At 38.4% G+C, this 13,287-nt stretch overlaps 1 protein-coding gene across 12 annotated transcripts in view; it reads right to left on the bottom strand.

Annotated features, from left to right (window-relative positions):
- Positions 1 to 13,287, bottom strand: part of nav1 (neuron navigator 1) — a 54,699-nt gene that overhangs the window by 6,827 nt on the left and 34,585 nt on the right. For 4 of the 12 annotated variants that reach the window (XM_015381760.1, XM_015381770.1, XM_015381771.1 and 1 more), the window contains 19 exons: positions 11,981 to 12,740; positions 11,227 to 11,640; positions 9,337 to 9,378; positions 9,095 to 9,255; positions 8,821 to 8,994; positions 8,292 to 8,344; positions 7,684 to 7,707; positions 7,212 to 7,289; positions 5,546 to 5,629; positions 4,849 to 4,960; positions 4,633 to 4,754; positions 3,311 to 3,486; positions 2,943 to 3,099; positions 2,560 to 2,758; positions 1,792 to 1,889; positions 1,607 to 1,702; positions 1,144 to 1,312; positions 290 to 525; positions 29 to 183 (listed from right to left, as the gene is read on the bottom strand). In XM_015381760.1, coding sequence (XP_015237246.1) covers positions 29 to 183; positions 290 to 525; positions 1,144 to 1,312; positions 1,607 to 1,702; positions 1,792 to 1,889; positions 2,560 to 2,758; positions 2,943 to 3,099; positions 3,311 to 3,486; positions 4,633 to 4,754; positions 4,849 to 4,960; positions 5,546 to 5,629; positions 7,212 to 7,289; positions 7,684 to 7,707; positions 8,292 to 8,344; positions 8,821 to 8,994; positions 9,095 to 9,255; positions 9,337 to 9,378; positions 11,227 to 11,640; positions 11,981 to 12,740 — 3,310 coding nt within the window. Of the gene's footprint in view, positions 1 to 28; positions 184 to 289; positions 526 to 1,143; positions 1,313 to 1,606; positions 1,703 to 1,791; positions 1,893 to 2,559; positions 2,759 to 2,942; positions 3,100 to 3,310; positions 3,487 to 3,925; positions 3,935 to 4,632; positions 4,755 to 4,848; positions 4,961 to 5,545; positions 5,630 to 6,798; positions 6,811 to 7,211; positions 7,290 to 7,683; positions 7,708 to 8,291; positions 8,345 to 8,820; positions 8,995 to 9,094; positions 9,256 to 9,336; positions 9,379 to 11,226; positions 11,641 to 11,980; positions 12,741 to 13,287 lie in introns of all 12 variants that reach the window. The other 8 variants (XM_015381763.1, XM_015381765.1, XM_015381764.1 and 5 more) reach the window with 8 other exon arrangements.

The raw sequence follows: 13,287 nt of genomic DNA, 5'->3' as shown, positions 1-13,287 counted from the left end.
AATAAACATTTCTGAATTGAAATTTTACCATTTGTGATATTTGCATGTGAGAGCACCATTAACAAGTTCACTGATAGACACTGGATCGTGAATGTCATCTAAAATAACAACCAATGGGATTTCTGATGAACTGGTTTCCCGATCGATTTGATTGGCCAGGTTAGAAAGATAAAGCTGGAGATCCTGTAAAAAATTAGCGACAAAGACAAGCAGTATTAACCGTGAAATCGTGGCTGTCAAAATAAAGTTCATAATGAGGGGATCTCAATGAAAACTTTGTTTCTGCTACCTTGCAGGACTGCCGGTGCATGTTGAAAGTGATCACAATGCCTTCTGTGATTTCGCGGGCGCTGCGGTCCACCAGGTACTCGGCCAGCCGGGAAGCAAGGTAACTTTTCCCTGTTCCGCTCGGCCCGGACAGGATGAGTCGGCGGTGTTTGAGAAGGAGACTTATGTAATGTTGCATCATGGGTTTTGGGATGAGAGTTTCGAACACAAGGCTGTCGACACACTTCTCTTTCAAACCTGATTATAACGAGAGGAAGTGAAAATGATCTAATGAGAATTACTATCTATTAACAGCGTGAGACATAATAAAGGGCAGTCTTAAACTTTGGCTGGAATCAATAACACTATGAATATGAACTAAAACTGGTTGTGTATTGGCAAGATGATATTTTGTAAAGAGACTTTTATCACCTCCTATGTCCTTTATAAGCCTCGCTAAGCTCAAACTCTTCACTCTGAAAATAACTCTGCTTTGAGCGTAGGAAGTCAGTGTATGCCCAGCCCCCAGGCTGCAAGAGGACGTTCTTCATTACACTTCTTTTGGGCCCATGTGTCTGAGGCTGGTTGGCCAGCTGGATCTGTTAGCACTCAGATCATGTTGCTTAAAGCTCAGTTTAAGCTTTGGCTACCAGTACAGCTTCCCCACAATTCGTATGTGCAGAGGTGAAGGGAGGAACTGAATACATGCAAACAAATGGCTACTGTAGGTATTCTTTGATACAGAGCTCAAAAGGGAGATTTTGAACTTAAATTTTTACATAAACATTGCACAATCAATCAAAATGTTGCCTACTGCAAATAATAAACGATTTTGGATTTAAAATTAAAAGTGACGAGTTGACCGACTCTGCAGACCTTTTAGTGCCACTGTGATGCTGCTTGGGCCTCGCGACATGCAGCGAGATGGCTGCGTCTCAGGGGCTTCGCCTCCCAGCACTCTTTTAATGTGACCCATGCTGTAACTGTAGATTGAGTCAGTGGAAAGACCCAGGCTGGAGGTGGGGTCCACCTTGGCTATATAGACCTGTAATAAAAAAATAAAAAAAAAAAAAAAAAAAAAAATTAGGAATGGCTGATATAATAAAAAATTTAAATCATGTGCTTTATACAAAACCTTGCCTGAAATAAAGGACAAAACTTGCTCCAAATGTGGTGAGACAGTGAGTGACAAACTCAACAATATTTCAAAATCCTTTACCTAACAAGTTTTAGTTTTTGAATGAAGAAAACCTGCAATGTGATTCCCAAATCCCATTCTAAAACTTGTGTTTCTTAAAAAACTTAAATAAATTTAGATTGTCTAAAGTCAGTGTCTTACTTTGAAAGCCTGACTGACAGCAGAATCCAACATGACCCAGTCCATCCTGCCATTGACCCTGACGGTACCGATGAAGAAATCCTGTGGTTTAGTCTCCTGCTGAGTCAAAGTGCATCCGTTAGGTAATACAGAATGCAAGATTATTCATGAAAACAAAATGAAAGAGAAAAAACTCCAAAACATACATCTTTAAAAACCCGTAAATCTGCCACACAAACTACCACTCTGACACGATGATCATCTCTCTGGGAGGAAAGGCTGAGAGAATCTGCAGGCTGGACATCTGCTGAGGAGAACAAAAGGACATAAAAAAGAGGAAATTAAACTGAAGCTCTGAAAATCATAAGAAAATATGGATTTATACACATCAGAAGCTTGAAGGGATAGTGGAGGATGTTCTTTTTCTGGGTGGATCATCAACAGAAGAGGTCCTCTAATTGTCAATTATTCTGGTGATGTGTTTAGGTAAGGCCGTCCAACATACTTGTCCCCATGAGTCTAACATAGTTAAAAAAGTGCTCATCTTCTTTTGGAAAGTCATTTTGTATATAAAAAAGGCAACTTTTAGACAGAGTGTGCACGAGGAGAAATTGGCTTGTGCACGCTCTCACACGCGTTTAACTGGCGTTCCCTCTCAGGAGCAGGTACAGGGTTGTGAATGTGCATTTTTTCTTTAAAGTGGAGAGGGTGGGTCTTTTCAAAAATTTGCAAAAATCCTCCACTACACCTTTAACAAATTGGGGCCCTAGTGTTGCTTAGATTAATGATGCTTTTTATTAGGGCCTTCAAGCTTTAAAAAAAACTTTTTTTGATATCTTTTTAAATTGCATTTATATGCAAGTATATTCTATGAAATAAATATTTTTTTAATTGCTGAGGTTTTTCTTAAGTCCAGTCTCTAGCTACTCCTCAACTGCCCAGTGTTACTCCTCTTTCCATAGACTGGACTGTACCTGAGCTGCTCCCCTCACTGAGCCCTCTGCTGTGGCTTTTGGGCAAGTGCATGGCTACTGACTGACGGGGGGATGAACTCCCCAGGGCTGTGAGACCAGAGGACTGTGACACAGAGCTGGAGGGTCCAGGAGACGTAGAGGGAGACAGACTACCTGTCTTAAGCTTATCATTCTCAGTCTTCAGGTTCTCCACTGTCCTCTGCAAAGACAAAAAGAAAAGAAAAAAAAAAACACACAAGTCACTGGCAGAATCCTTTCAAATGTATTATAAACATTGCACGAGTGATAATTTTTGCAATATTTAGTATTTTCTGTTAAAAGCAAATTCCTTTATGTTCAACTTTTTAGAATACAAATGTTCTTAAATAGGAAAGTAGATATACCTGCATGTTAGTCATCGCCTCCTGCAGCTGCTCTAACTGATGTGCCGAGCTCAAAGCCTCCAGACGGATGTCTGTAAGCTTTCGCTCTTTCTCCCACAGCTCTGAGCGCAGTTCTGTCACAACTTTATCATCTCCCGCATCGTCGTCTTCACAGTGTCTGGAAAAAAAAGATATCCCATCAAGACCGATAGGAGAAACTTGACATTTTCTGTGTCAGTTCATGTTCTTTTCCTGAAACACTGAAACAGCTCATAGCGAATGTAATCTCTAGGCCAATCAGATCATTTGCTCTGTCTATTAAATAGGATTACAACTACCAAAGTCAAACAAATATAATCATCAAGGCTGGAGAGTTTATGGAGGTTTACCCTGCTGATGAAGCAGAGGCTGAGGATTTCATTGGCTGCTGAGGGTTATCGCCAACAAAGCTGACCTTCGGAGACGAGGGTGCAGAGGACTCTGGGGTGGCGATCTCTTCGATGTCAGCATATGGCCCAGACTTTGAGCCTTTTTTACTGAAAGCTTTGTTGAAGGAGCTACGCAGCTGTTTACAGGAAATAAAACCCAGTTAAGAATTTACAAGGATTTGAAAGGTGTTCCACAACAAAATAATTTAATCTTCAATTGGAAGTGGTAAACAGTTCGTATTACATGAAACATGGTTGTAGGTTAACTTTTGAACAGCTATTATACATGTGTGTATAAGTTATGGGGAAATCCTTAGTTAATAAGAATAGATTATTCAGAGTTGATGTTCTGTTGAATAAGATATGAAATATGTGATTATATTTATTACAATTTGTGAAAACTAAATTTGTTGTGAAACACATGCAAAATACAATGCTGGATTATTTGATGAGATAACATAATGAGAAGCGTAATGAATAAACACAAATGGGTATACGTTTTTTAATGTTTCCTAAGTATGACTCATTAAAAACATGCAGGCTGAAATAAAGGAGAGTGAATGGAACATCACTCACCTCAAAGACCTACAATAAAAAGGGGAGCATGAGGGAGAGAACAGAGTCATACTTAAAACTATGTGGAGAAAAATAGGAGATTCATAGGCATGCACTGAAATGCAGGATCACAGATCATTGTTTCTGTTATCTTTGGATCTAAATGAGCTTTAATTAATTGTTGCATCCTGGTTTCTATTTATTTTCATTGTTGTGGTAAGCTGTCCTAAATGTGTAAGATTTGATAGGTGTAACATTAAGTTCAGCCAACTTTTGTGGCTCAGTGTTGTCATGTTATATTATTCTTTGGATAGTGAGATCTATTAACAATGTTTTTTATGTTGTTTTTTTTTACTGATTTTGTCTCTTCTACTCATTCAGTTAAATTTTCAGTTTCTCTTCTGTTTTCTGTTTTTATCTTCTCTTCCTCAAACACATATATTTTACAGTACATGTCAACTCTTGGCCAATTAGATATTTTTATTCATCTATTAGATTTACATTTAGATTAACTAAATGACTAGTTTTCCTGCAGAAATGTGTGACTTTACTGGCAGCTGTTTCACTGGGCATATGGAAAAAACTAAACTAATCAGTATATGTTAAACTAGAGACGTGCTTTACTGTGAATTGCTCAAAGTAAGCTAATTCTGAAGAACTGTCTAAATAAATATTTTCATATTTAATCCAGGAGAAACAAAGACACTTTTGTGCCTTTGTTTTCTCACCCAGCTCTTCTTTTTCTTCTTCTTGGCTTCCTGCTCCTTGAGGCTCCCCATGCTTGAGTGGCTTGTAGTGCTTGCTAGACTGGAGATGCTCTCTGAAGAGTTTTGTCGATTTATCAGCAGCTCTGGATACCAAAGAAAAAAAAAAAAGACAAAATGAAATGTTTAAGTTTTCCAAAGAAACCTAATTTGGATCTAAATTGGCATCACAATCTGTACCTTTAGGCGTGATATCTGGGTTACTCAGAGCAGTCTGGATGATTTCTTGGGCCTCTGTATTTTTGGCTTTCAAAACCTCAATAGTCTGTTTTAATTCAGTAAGCTCCGAGTCCTGGAGAAAGATAACAATGTCGGTTCACAACAGCTGACATACTGAACTGTCTGTTCTGAGCAGAGGAGGGTGGCAAGTCCTTAAGCTCTCACTCAGGGCTTCAGGTTGGGCTAAGTGGTTGATGACAGCATGGATTATTCTGACATTGCAAACTTTGACCCTCATCTGTTTTTCTGGGTAAACTTAAGAGCTACACCCGTGACTTGACAGAAACTAAAAGGTTAAAAATGACAATGATATAAAGTGAAAAAGACCGATTATGAATTTGTTTTTAAAGGTACATTTTGTAAATGAACCAAAAACACTTTGTAAACAACATTCTTTGAACGGATAAGCAAAAACACAGCGGCATAGACAAATCATCCTACCTCTCAGCCACGGTGGTGGAGGGATGATGATTTGATACTTGTTCATAAGACCTTTTATCAAAGACAAATTTGCAATTTTGCTGTAAAAATAATAATTCTAAGGGCATATAAAATGCTCTGCTCTGCTGTAATTCATAACTAGTGTTTTCAATTCTGTCACTTATGACGCGTTCACAGGTCAAACGGGATTCATTAATTACTTATGTCGACATGATACCTTCTGTTCTGAGGAGACCGATAGTGTCTGCAGACGTGCTGTCATCAGCGCCAGACTCTGTTCAAACGCTGCAACCAGATTAGCCTGCGTGAGGAAGAAAGATAGGTAAACAACCACAATGTGTGCAGATGGGAACGAGTCATGAGCTGAATCAAAGTGGTCTGCAACCTCACTCCGTACATCAAACAAATGGCTTGAAAGCAAACATTACGGTGATAATGGTGATGCACAACAGTGACGTGAAGCTCACTCCATGTATCAAATTAGAAGAAGTAGGTTTGTTTCTTTTCTTTGAAAACATGAATTAGGAGGATGTTTGCAAGACCCATGCTGTAATGATCAGACTGAATCTGCAAAAAAGCCCAGAACTCTTTCAAAACAAGAGACTTTTATAGCAGACATGATTTTTACATGGTCACTGGGGCTTTGCTTTTTGTTTGTTTCTTTTCTAACACAAATTTGACAATTTTATGTGTTTGCTATTCATGTTGGCTCACTAGAAAACATTTCAGTGATTTAGTTTTAATTTTTTAAATAAAACTTTTTTTGTAAACAGCTCCAGAGCAGGATGTAACACTTAGTCAAAGCCTATGTCTTCCAGTCTTGCTTTTTTTTAATAGTTGCCTCTGAATTTCAACCATATTCCAATAAAGAATGGGCTTTAAATCTAAGATGTTATCACTTTTTCTAAGTGATTGTAGAGCCCTGTGTTTTGTAATGCAGTTTGTTTATACAAACCTGTCAAACATTATTGCTGCATACTTTATATAATTTGAAGCTACAAGTAAAAACTTAATTTATAAACACTAACATTTTTGCTAAACAGATGTAATGAGAAGACAATGACAAGTGAGAAACAATAGAGGTGGGATGACATGCAACAAGAATAAAGCTGAGAGTTGTGCTGAGGAGTAAATCCTGATGGGAGTTTTCTCCACCATGCATGACAACTATAATCTCTCAAAATTTGAAAAATGTTTTGAATGATTTCTAATAGCATTTAGACAGTAATGTAATAAAATTATTGTTTCTAAGGAAACACCAAGGTTGTGATCCATGAAAACTGGAAGCATTCAGAAGTGAAACATTCATCAGAGAAACTGCTCAAAAACAGCAATGATGCTGTGCCAATTTAGACAACAGAGGTTTTACTTAAGAGGTTGCCAAATTATAAAAAGTACTGTATCATGATGGGATGTACTATACCACATCACAACTCCAAAAGTTCATCACAGAGTTACACTCTAACAAACCTGGCCTAGCTGCTACACCCAGCATCCAAAGTTGTGAGTCAGTTGGATGCAGGCAGGGGGCAGCAGTGAATCCAGCAGTCAAAACAGCCAAGGTATAAAGAAAGGGACAGTTGCATTAGATCTGGGAAAAATCTTTAATGCAGTCATATAAAGAAAAAGACACACACAAAGGTGGGCTTAATTTACTCACTAAAACTGAAACCTGAACACCAAAACAATATAGTAAATGTAAAAAATAAATAATAAAATAACTTCCTACATTTTCTTTTGTTTCAGAGGCAAAATTCTGACTTTGAGTCAGTTTAATGTGTCAGATTCATGCATAAAAAGATTCATAAAGAAGTAACACAAAGAAGCAGGGGTGAAAAATAACTATTACACAGGTTGAGATTAAAATTAACAGCGATACATACGTTGGCAGAAAGCTGCATAGTAAGATCGGCAACCTTTTCCTGGGACGACTCCAGCTCTCGTCTCAACTTGCGGATTTGCTGCAGACAAATTTTTTAATCAGGCTCAAGAAGCAACCAAACTGATCTTTGGAGAAGCAACATAATTCATCTGTGGACAAAGCTTTAACAGCACAGAAGACTGTTACTTCAATGTCTTTGTTTACAACTAAGACACACAAACAACATAAATATGTAGTTCACGTCACCACAAAAAAACAAAAGATGAAAAAAGGCACTCCAATACCTGAATATGGAGAGAATGCACTGACAAATGTATCGGGTTTGGACTATTTATTGTATATTTAGGAGGGATATTGGAGATTAAATTATGCTAGAGATAATCTAAATTCAGTGGAACACTGTCCAAGTACTGGACACATTCAAACAGCCCGATGACAGATGACAGAGCAGATCAGTATAATGTGAGCCTTACCTCTCCTTGTATTCTTTCCTCATTCTTATGAAGCATCAAAACAAGAAAAGGGGATAATGTGAAGGATTAAGTCTACTGGTAAAAAAAAATATTGTATCTATGTTAATACAGGTCCTGTTTAGAAATGAAATATGAAAACACAAGGAGTACAACCTCTATTCACAACCTTTACTGCTGAGGAACAAAACAATTTTCTAATTAAGTAGTTCTTGTCATGTTAAAAGAAGAAAGTAGGAAAGTTGGTTCATGTTTTATAGAAAATATGAATTAATATTGAATGTAAATATGCCTAAATTGGAAGGCAACAGGACTTTCATTAGGTTTATTTCTAAAGACCTTTTGACAGAAGTCTCTTTTTTCAATTATGTTGCCTGTTTTCCAGAGCAACCTGTAGTTTCAGTGCTGATGTATTTAAGCAACACGGAGGTGTTGAAACTTCTTCAAAAAAACTGAGCCCAAGTCCTGTTGCCTTCCAATTTAATAAATTTTTGTTTTGCATGACCCAGATGACTGAGACTTTAGATAGTTTAAACCATAAGGACTAAAATACAGCAATTGTCATTTATGTTCAATGTTTTTTTATCCATATTAGAGTTGTGTTCACTCACCGCGGAATAGTTAGATGAAGCATTGGATGCCAACGAAAGCACAGAGCCGTGCACTAAAAAGACAAAGAAAAATATCCCTGTTGAAGGAACTAACGGCTTTATATCAACAGAACACAAACAGATATAATAGAAATTTACAATAGCATAAGTTAAGGATATGCTCTGATAACCTAAGGGTCAAACTGTTTTTCTACAGTACTTAGTGTAGAAAAACTTAAAGTATTTCAACAGAAGCATAGTTTAGAATTATATTATTCACAAGGGATATCCAAATAATAAATGAATGTGGGATTTTTTTTTTCCTCTACTGTATCCCCAATCTTAACAGAATTAAAATAGCAAAGGAAATGTAATATGCTAATAAATACAAGAATCAAGCACTTAGAATAGCAGATAAGTCTATAAACTGTTCAATTTGCTCTTAGAAAGTGTCTTTAAAAATTGCATTTGCATTGCATTTTCGGGGTCGTAAAAATGCACTGTTTATGTTGAGGTATTCAACCAAAAGATCAAAAGCAAGAACATTCACCATCCTCTCCTGGTTCACGGAAGGACCCGGATCGCAGCATGCTTTTTGGCCGGTCAGCCAGAGACATACTGCTGCCCAGGGGCGAAGATCCATACAGATCACAGGCTGAGTCCCCGGAGGGCCCTGTGCTGTTGGAGCGTGATATCCTTGGACTGCCACAGGAAATTGGGGCAACTATTGCACAAAAGAGGCAAACAGGATCAAACTGAAATTAGCAAAATTGTTTCAACATGTTGTCGTTTAAATCTATCTAAAGTAGAGCAGACAGACTCACCAATGTTTGTTAGAGTAGTTTTACTGGTAGAAGGATGGAGAATGCGGGTGGGTGAAGGTAGCTGAGGGGGGGTGCTGCTCTCTGTCATGCTCACTACAGTGTGAGAATGGCGCCTTCCTGGTTTGCTTCCATCACTGTCCGAGAGGCTTGAACCATAACGTCTAAAGATGAGAACATTTTAGTAAAAACATCACAAAAAACTGGGAGAATAATAAAAAGCATGCAATGCTATTTGAACTCACTCTAAGCCTTTTTTCGGCAAAGTATTCCGGTCTGTTTGCAAACTGTGAAAAAAATGGAAAGAGTTAAAACATTAATCTCACAGAATCACATTCAGCAGCATATATATATGCTGAGCTTTGTGGGAATATTTAATATTTCAAAGACATAGCATTGGTTTATATCCCAGTGCATGTAAATTTAAGCCATATAAGTACTTTACAAAACAATGCATAGGATGGTCTGCAGATGTTTGCCAGAAAATAGATTGGATGATTTTCACTGTGGCCGAACAGCAATTTCATGATGGATCCAAACCTTCAACTCTTATTCATAATGACAGCACACACTTTGGGTTCCCATAAAAGCCACACAAAATATTTTCTGGCTGCCAAGAGACATACAATGTATGCTGACTTTGCAAAAAGCACAGAACAAATTATGAGTGGCAAAGACAAATGCAGTTCTTTCTGCCAATATTTGTAGTCAGTTGACCTCTAATGTGAAGACCAATGCATTCAAATCAAATTCTAACAATGTCTTCCCCAGCAATTAAAACACAACAAAATGACATTGGTAATTATTATGCATATAAGTTCTGTGTCAGTATCTGTCAACAGATGTGAAGGTTCGTTTTGGAATTGTCTTATTTTTGTCCGCAGAGACAATTATCTCTTTAGCAGGGTTACAGACCGATTAAGACCTAAATTAAGAAGTTCCCATTTTTCTTTATAGCTGCGGCCTGGTTCTGGTACTGCATGGGTCACAGATATCTTCTGACCTGTAGAGTCTTCAATTTCCTCATTATTTTTTTTAGATCAGAGTTAAACATTAGAATAAGAAATAATACATTTAAAAAAATTTTATTTAATGCTGTATTATGAGTATAAATTTTGATTTCATCATTAAAATATTTTTTCTTTGTAAGTAATGTTTGTCATTCTATTTTATCATTCACTTTTTTTTTTCCAGAAATTCCATATTATTTTGCCAAATAACTAAATTCTAATTTACTTTTAGGTTATAAATGTTCTTAGTTTTGTTCATTCTTCATCCTCTAACTGTATAATGAGTTAACTTTTGTTCTGTTTTCAAGATAATACTAAATTCAGAGAAAGAGAATACAGAAATTCAGGTAGCCTAATAACACAACATGATTGTATTTGTTTCTTGTTTTTGTTCCAGACCAGTGTCAAAAAAAGTTTTCTTCCAGTGGGATGAACATAAGGTTTTGATTTTTTTTTTATTTGTTGATTTAAAATTAAAGGCATAATGGAGGATTTTTGCAAATTTTTGAAGATACCCGCCTTCTTCTCTTAAAAAATAACGCACATGCACAACCCTGTACCCGCTCCAAAGAGGGAGCTTTTATTAAACGCGTGTGAGAACATGCATGAGCCCATTTCTTCTTGTGCACGCTCTGTTTAAAAGTTGCTGTTTGCTCATACAAGCTCATTTTCCAAGATTTACAATTTTCCCAATATGTCAGACTCAACACCAGTAAGTAAAATTGGGGACGAGCATGTAGGACGGGTCTTACATAATAATAATTGAACTTTATTGATCTCACATTGGAGAAATTGACCTCTGCATTTAACCCATCCCCTTGGGGAGCAGTGAGCTGCCATCATGGGGCACCCGGGGAGCAATGTGGGGTTAAGGATCTTGGTCAGAGGCCCAGAGTGGCAAGCTCTATGCCCTAACCACTGGGCCACCACTCACTATAAACATATCACCAGAATGATTGACAATTAGGAGGACCTCTTTTTTGATTACCTACCCCGAAGAAGAACATCCTCCACTATACCTTTAATAACACCTAGAATTTGCTTTATATAAAAACTAGGGATAGCAATGCAACTGATTGAAATGTGATGTGCTACAGCCTATTTGAAAATGATGAGCCAACTTGCCTATCCGAGAGGTTGAGCGAAGTTCTACTCCCACCTCTCCAGGTTCCCGCACTCCTCTCTTCCTTATTGCTTGTATCTGGTGGTACAAGCCTTACAGTGGATGGCACACTCATCTGGAGGGGTAAAGACTCCAAGCTGCGATGCATGCTGGAAAGTTTGGTGTAGAGCATTGGGGATCCACTCAAGCTCAGGCTTTCACTTGTGTAAGTGGGAGAATCAATGTGGAGGATTGGCGCCGGGCTCGGGGTGAGACGGGTGGATATGTGGGAAGCGGCCAGGTCTTGGAGCTTTGAGTATGGTGGTATTTTAGGTGGAAGGTCCTGGATGGTCACACAGGAGTCAAGACTGTTTGAATTCATCTTGTCCAGGTGAGCCAAGCTGGGCGGACGACCAAGAGACTTGGTGTTCAGCATCCTAGGAATCAAAAGGAAGGACACCAGATTATTAAATTTAAAAAGAAGAAAAAAACTGTGATACAGTATAATGTTAAGTTGTCCTTTTCTCTAATGAGGTACTGTCTTTATCCTCTATAGATGAACTACAGTCTAAGTAAAAAAAAGTTTTAAACTACTATTGTAACAGTAGCTGCAATATAAATCCACAGAAAGAGGTTCCCATTACTCAGATTTCTCTGATTATATTCTTTAGTTATTCATTACTTTTTGCAACAAAAATAGAACTATCTGTAAACCAAAAGAGGAAAAAAACTAAGCAGTGTTTTGTGATCTGGGTGAGCTGTAGTTTAATGAGAGACCTTGGTGTTGTGGGAGAGGATAGCTCAGGATATTTGCTGCTGCTCGTTCTTCTCAGGCTGTGCAGTTTCACAGTGGACTCTCCTGCACACTCCGACTGACTGTCTTCTCCTTTCAGAGAACCGCAGTCCATTTCCACACCAACAGCCTTCGCCTTAGCCCGTTCCTTTTCCTTCTCTCTGTCTGTTTGATTCACCGGGCCTGTACTCGTTCTGTTTATCATTTTACCGCTGCAGCCACTTTGCTCTTTAATCCTGGGTCCTGTGGTGGCTATGGAAACTGGTTTCAAACTCAGCATTGAAGGGTCAATAGTGCCACTGACAGGACGAGCTGCTGGGCGTCCAATCACACTTAGAGTGCTCGATTTGGCTGGCCGAGGCAAGCTGCGGTACTGAATGCTGTTTCGGGCATTTGGCCCCAGGAAGCCATGCTCACTGCTGGCATCAAAACTGTTTTTTCTACCTAAGCCTGTTCCTCCACCTACAGGTTTAACAGGGATGCCAGATGACTTGGGTGTTTTCCCCACGGTTGCAGAGCCCCCTGGGATATGGGTGCCCCCTGCTGTCATTACAGTTGCAGTACCGGTGGCAGCTGATGGTTTCTTGTAGCCAAAGGAGCCTCCAGCAGATGGTTTGACCAAACCTGACGGAGGCTTGCGGTGCTCTCCATGAATATCCCTGCCAGCATCTGAACGGGACCGTTGTAGACCAGCAGTTTTGATGGACATTTTGGATTTGTCCAGAGGCTTCTCACTTTTAGGTGCTACAAAAGAGAAGAAAAAATATACCACATTATTTTAGTCATGTAACTTAGTTTCTAGCATGGTCCTTGCCTGCTCTGAGCCATACCTTTGCCAAATTAGACAAATCTGCCCTTTCAGACTTCAAGGAAATAATCTGAATTTAAAAGGCTTTGTCCAAAGAAGAATATAACGAAAGTGGCAGCGTGGAAAAATGCACAACTAAAGCACCAGTAATCGTCAAAATATAATATATTGTTATATGCCATCTGGTAAATAAGTAGATAAATTTGTCCTTACATAGGGGATAAAACTTGCAGGTCACTTCACGTCAGCAAAAGCCTAAAAGCTTCAGTTTGCCATAAAAGTAGGTACTTCAATTGTCGAAAAAGGGAATCTCTGAACTAAATCTCTTCTTAATTCAGTTTAATCTCAATTTCAAATTTATTATATTGGTAAAACCTGTTTGATAAAAAGATTTCCAATTTTTTTTTTACTGAAGACAAATTTAGCCTCCTCCAGCATCAGAAGCTACGACCGAGGTGTATTTCGCCTCTTACCCATAGACTG

The sequence above is a fragment of the Cyprinodon variegatus genome, unplaced genomic scaffold (assembly GCF_000732505.1).
Source record: "Cyprinodon variegatus isolate N-32 unplaced genomic scaffold, C_variegatus-1.0 Scaffold241, whole genome shotgun sequence".
NCBI lineage: Eukaryota > Metazoa > Chordata > Actinopteri > Cyprinodontiformes > Cyprinodontidae > Cyprinodon > Cyprinodon variegatus.
Note: the sequence above shows the minus strand (reverse complement) of the source record. Positions and strands in the feature narration are given on the sequence as shown.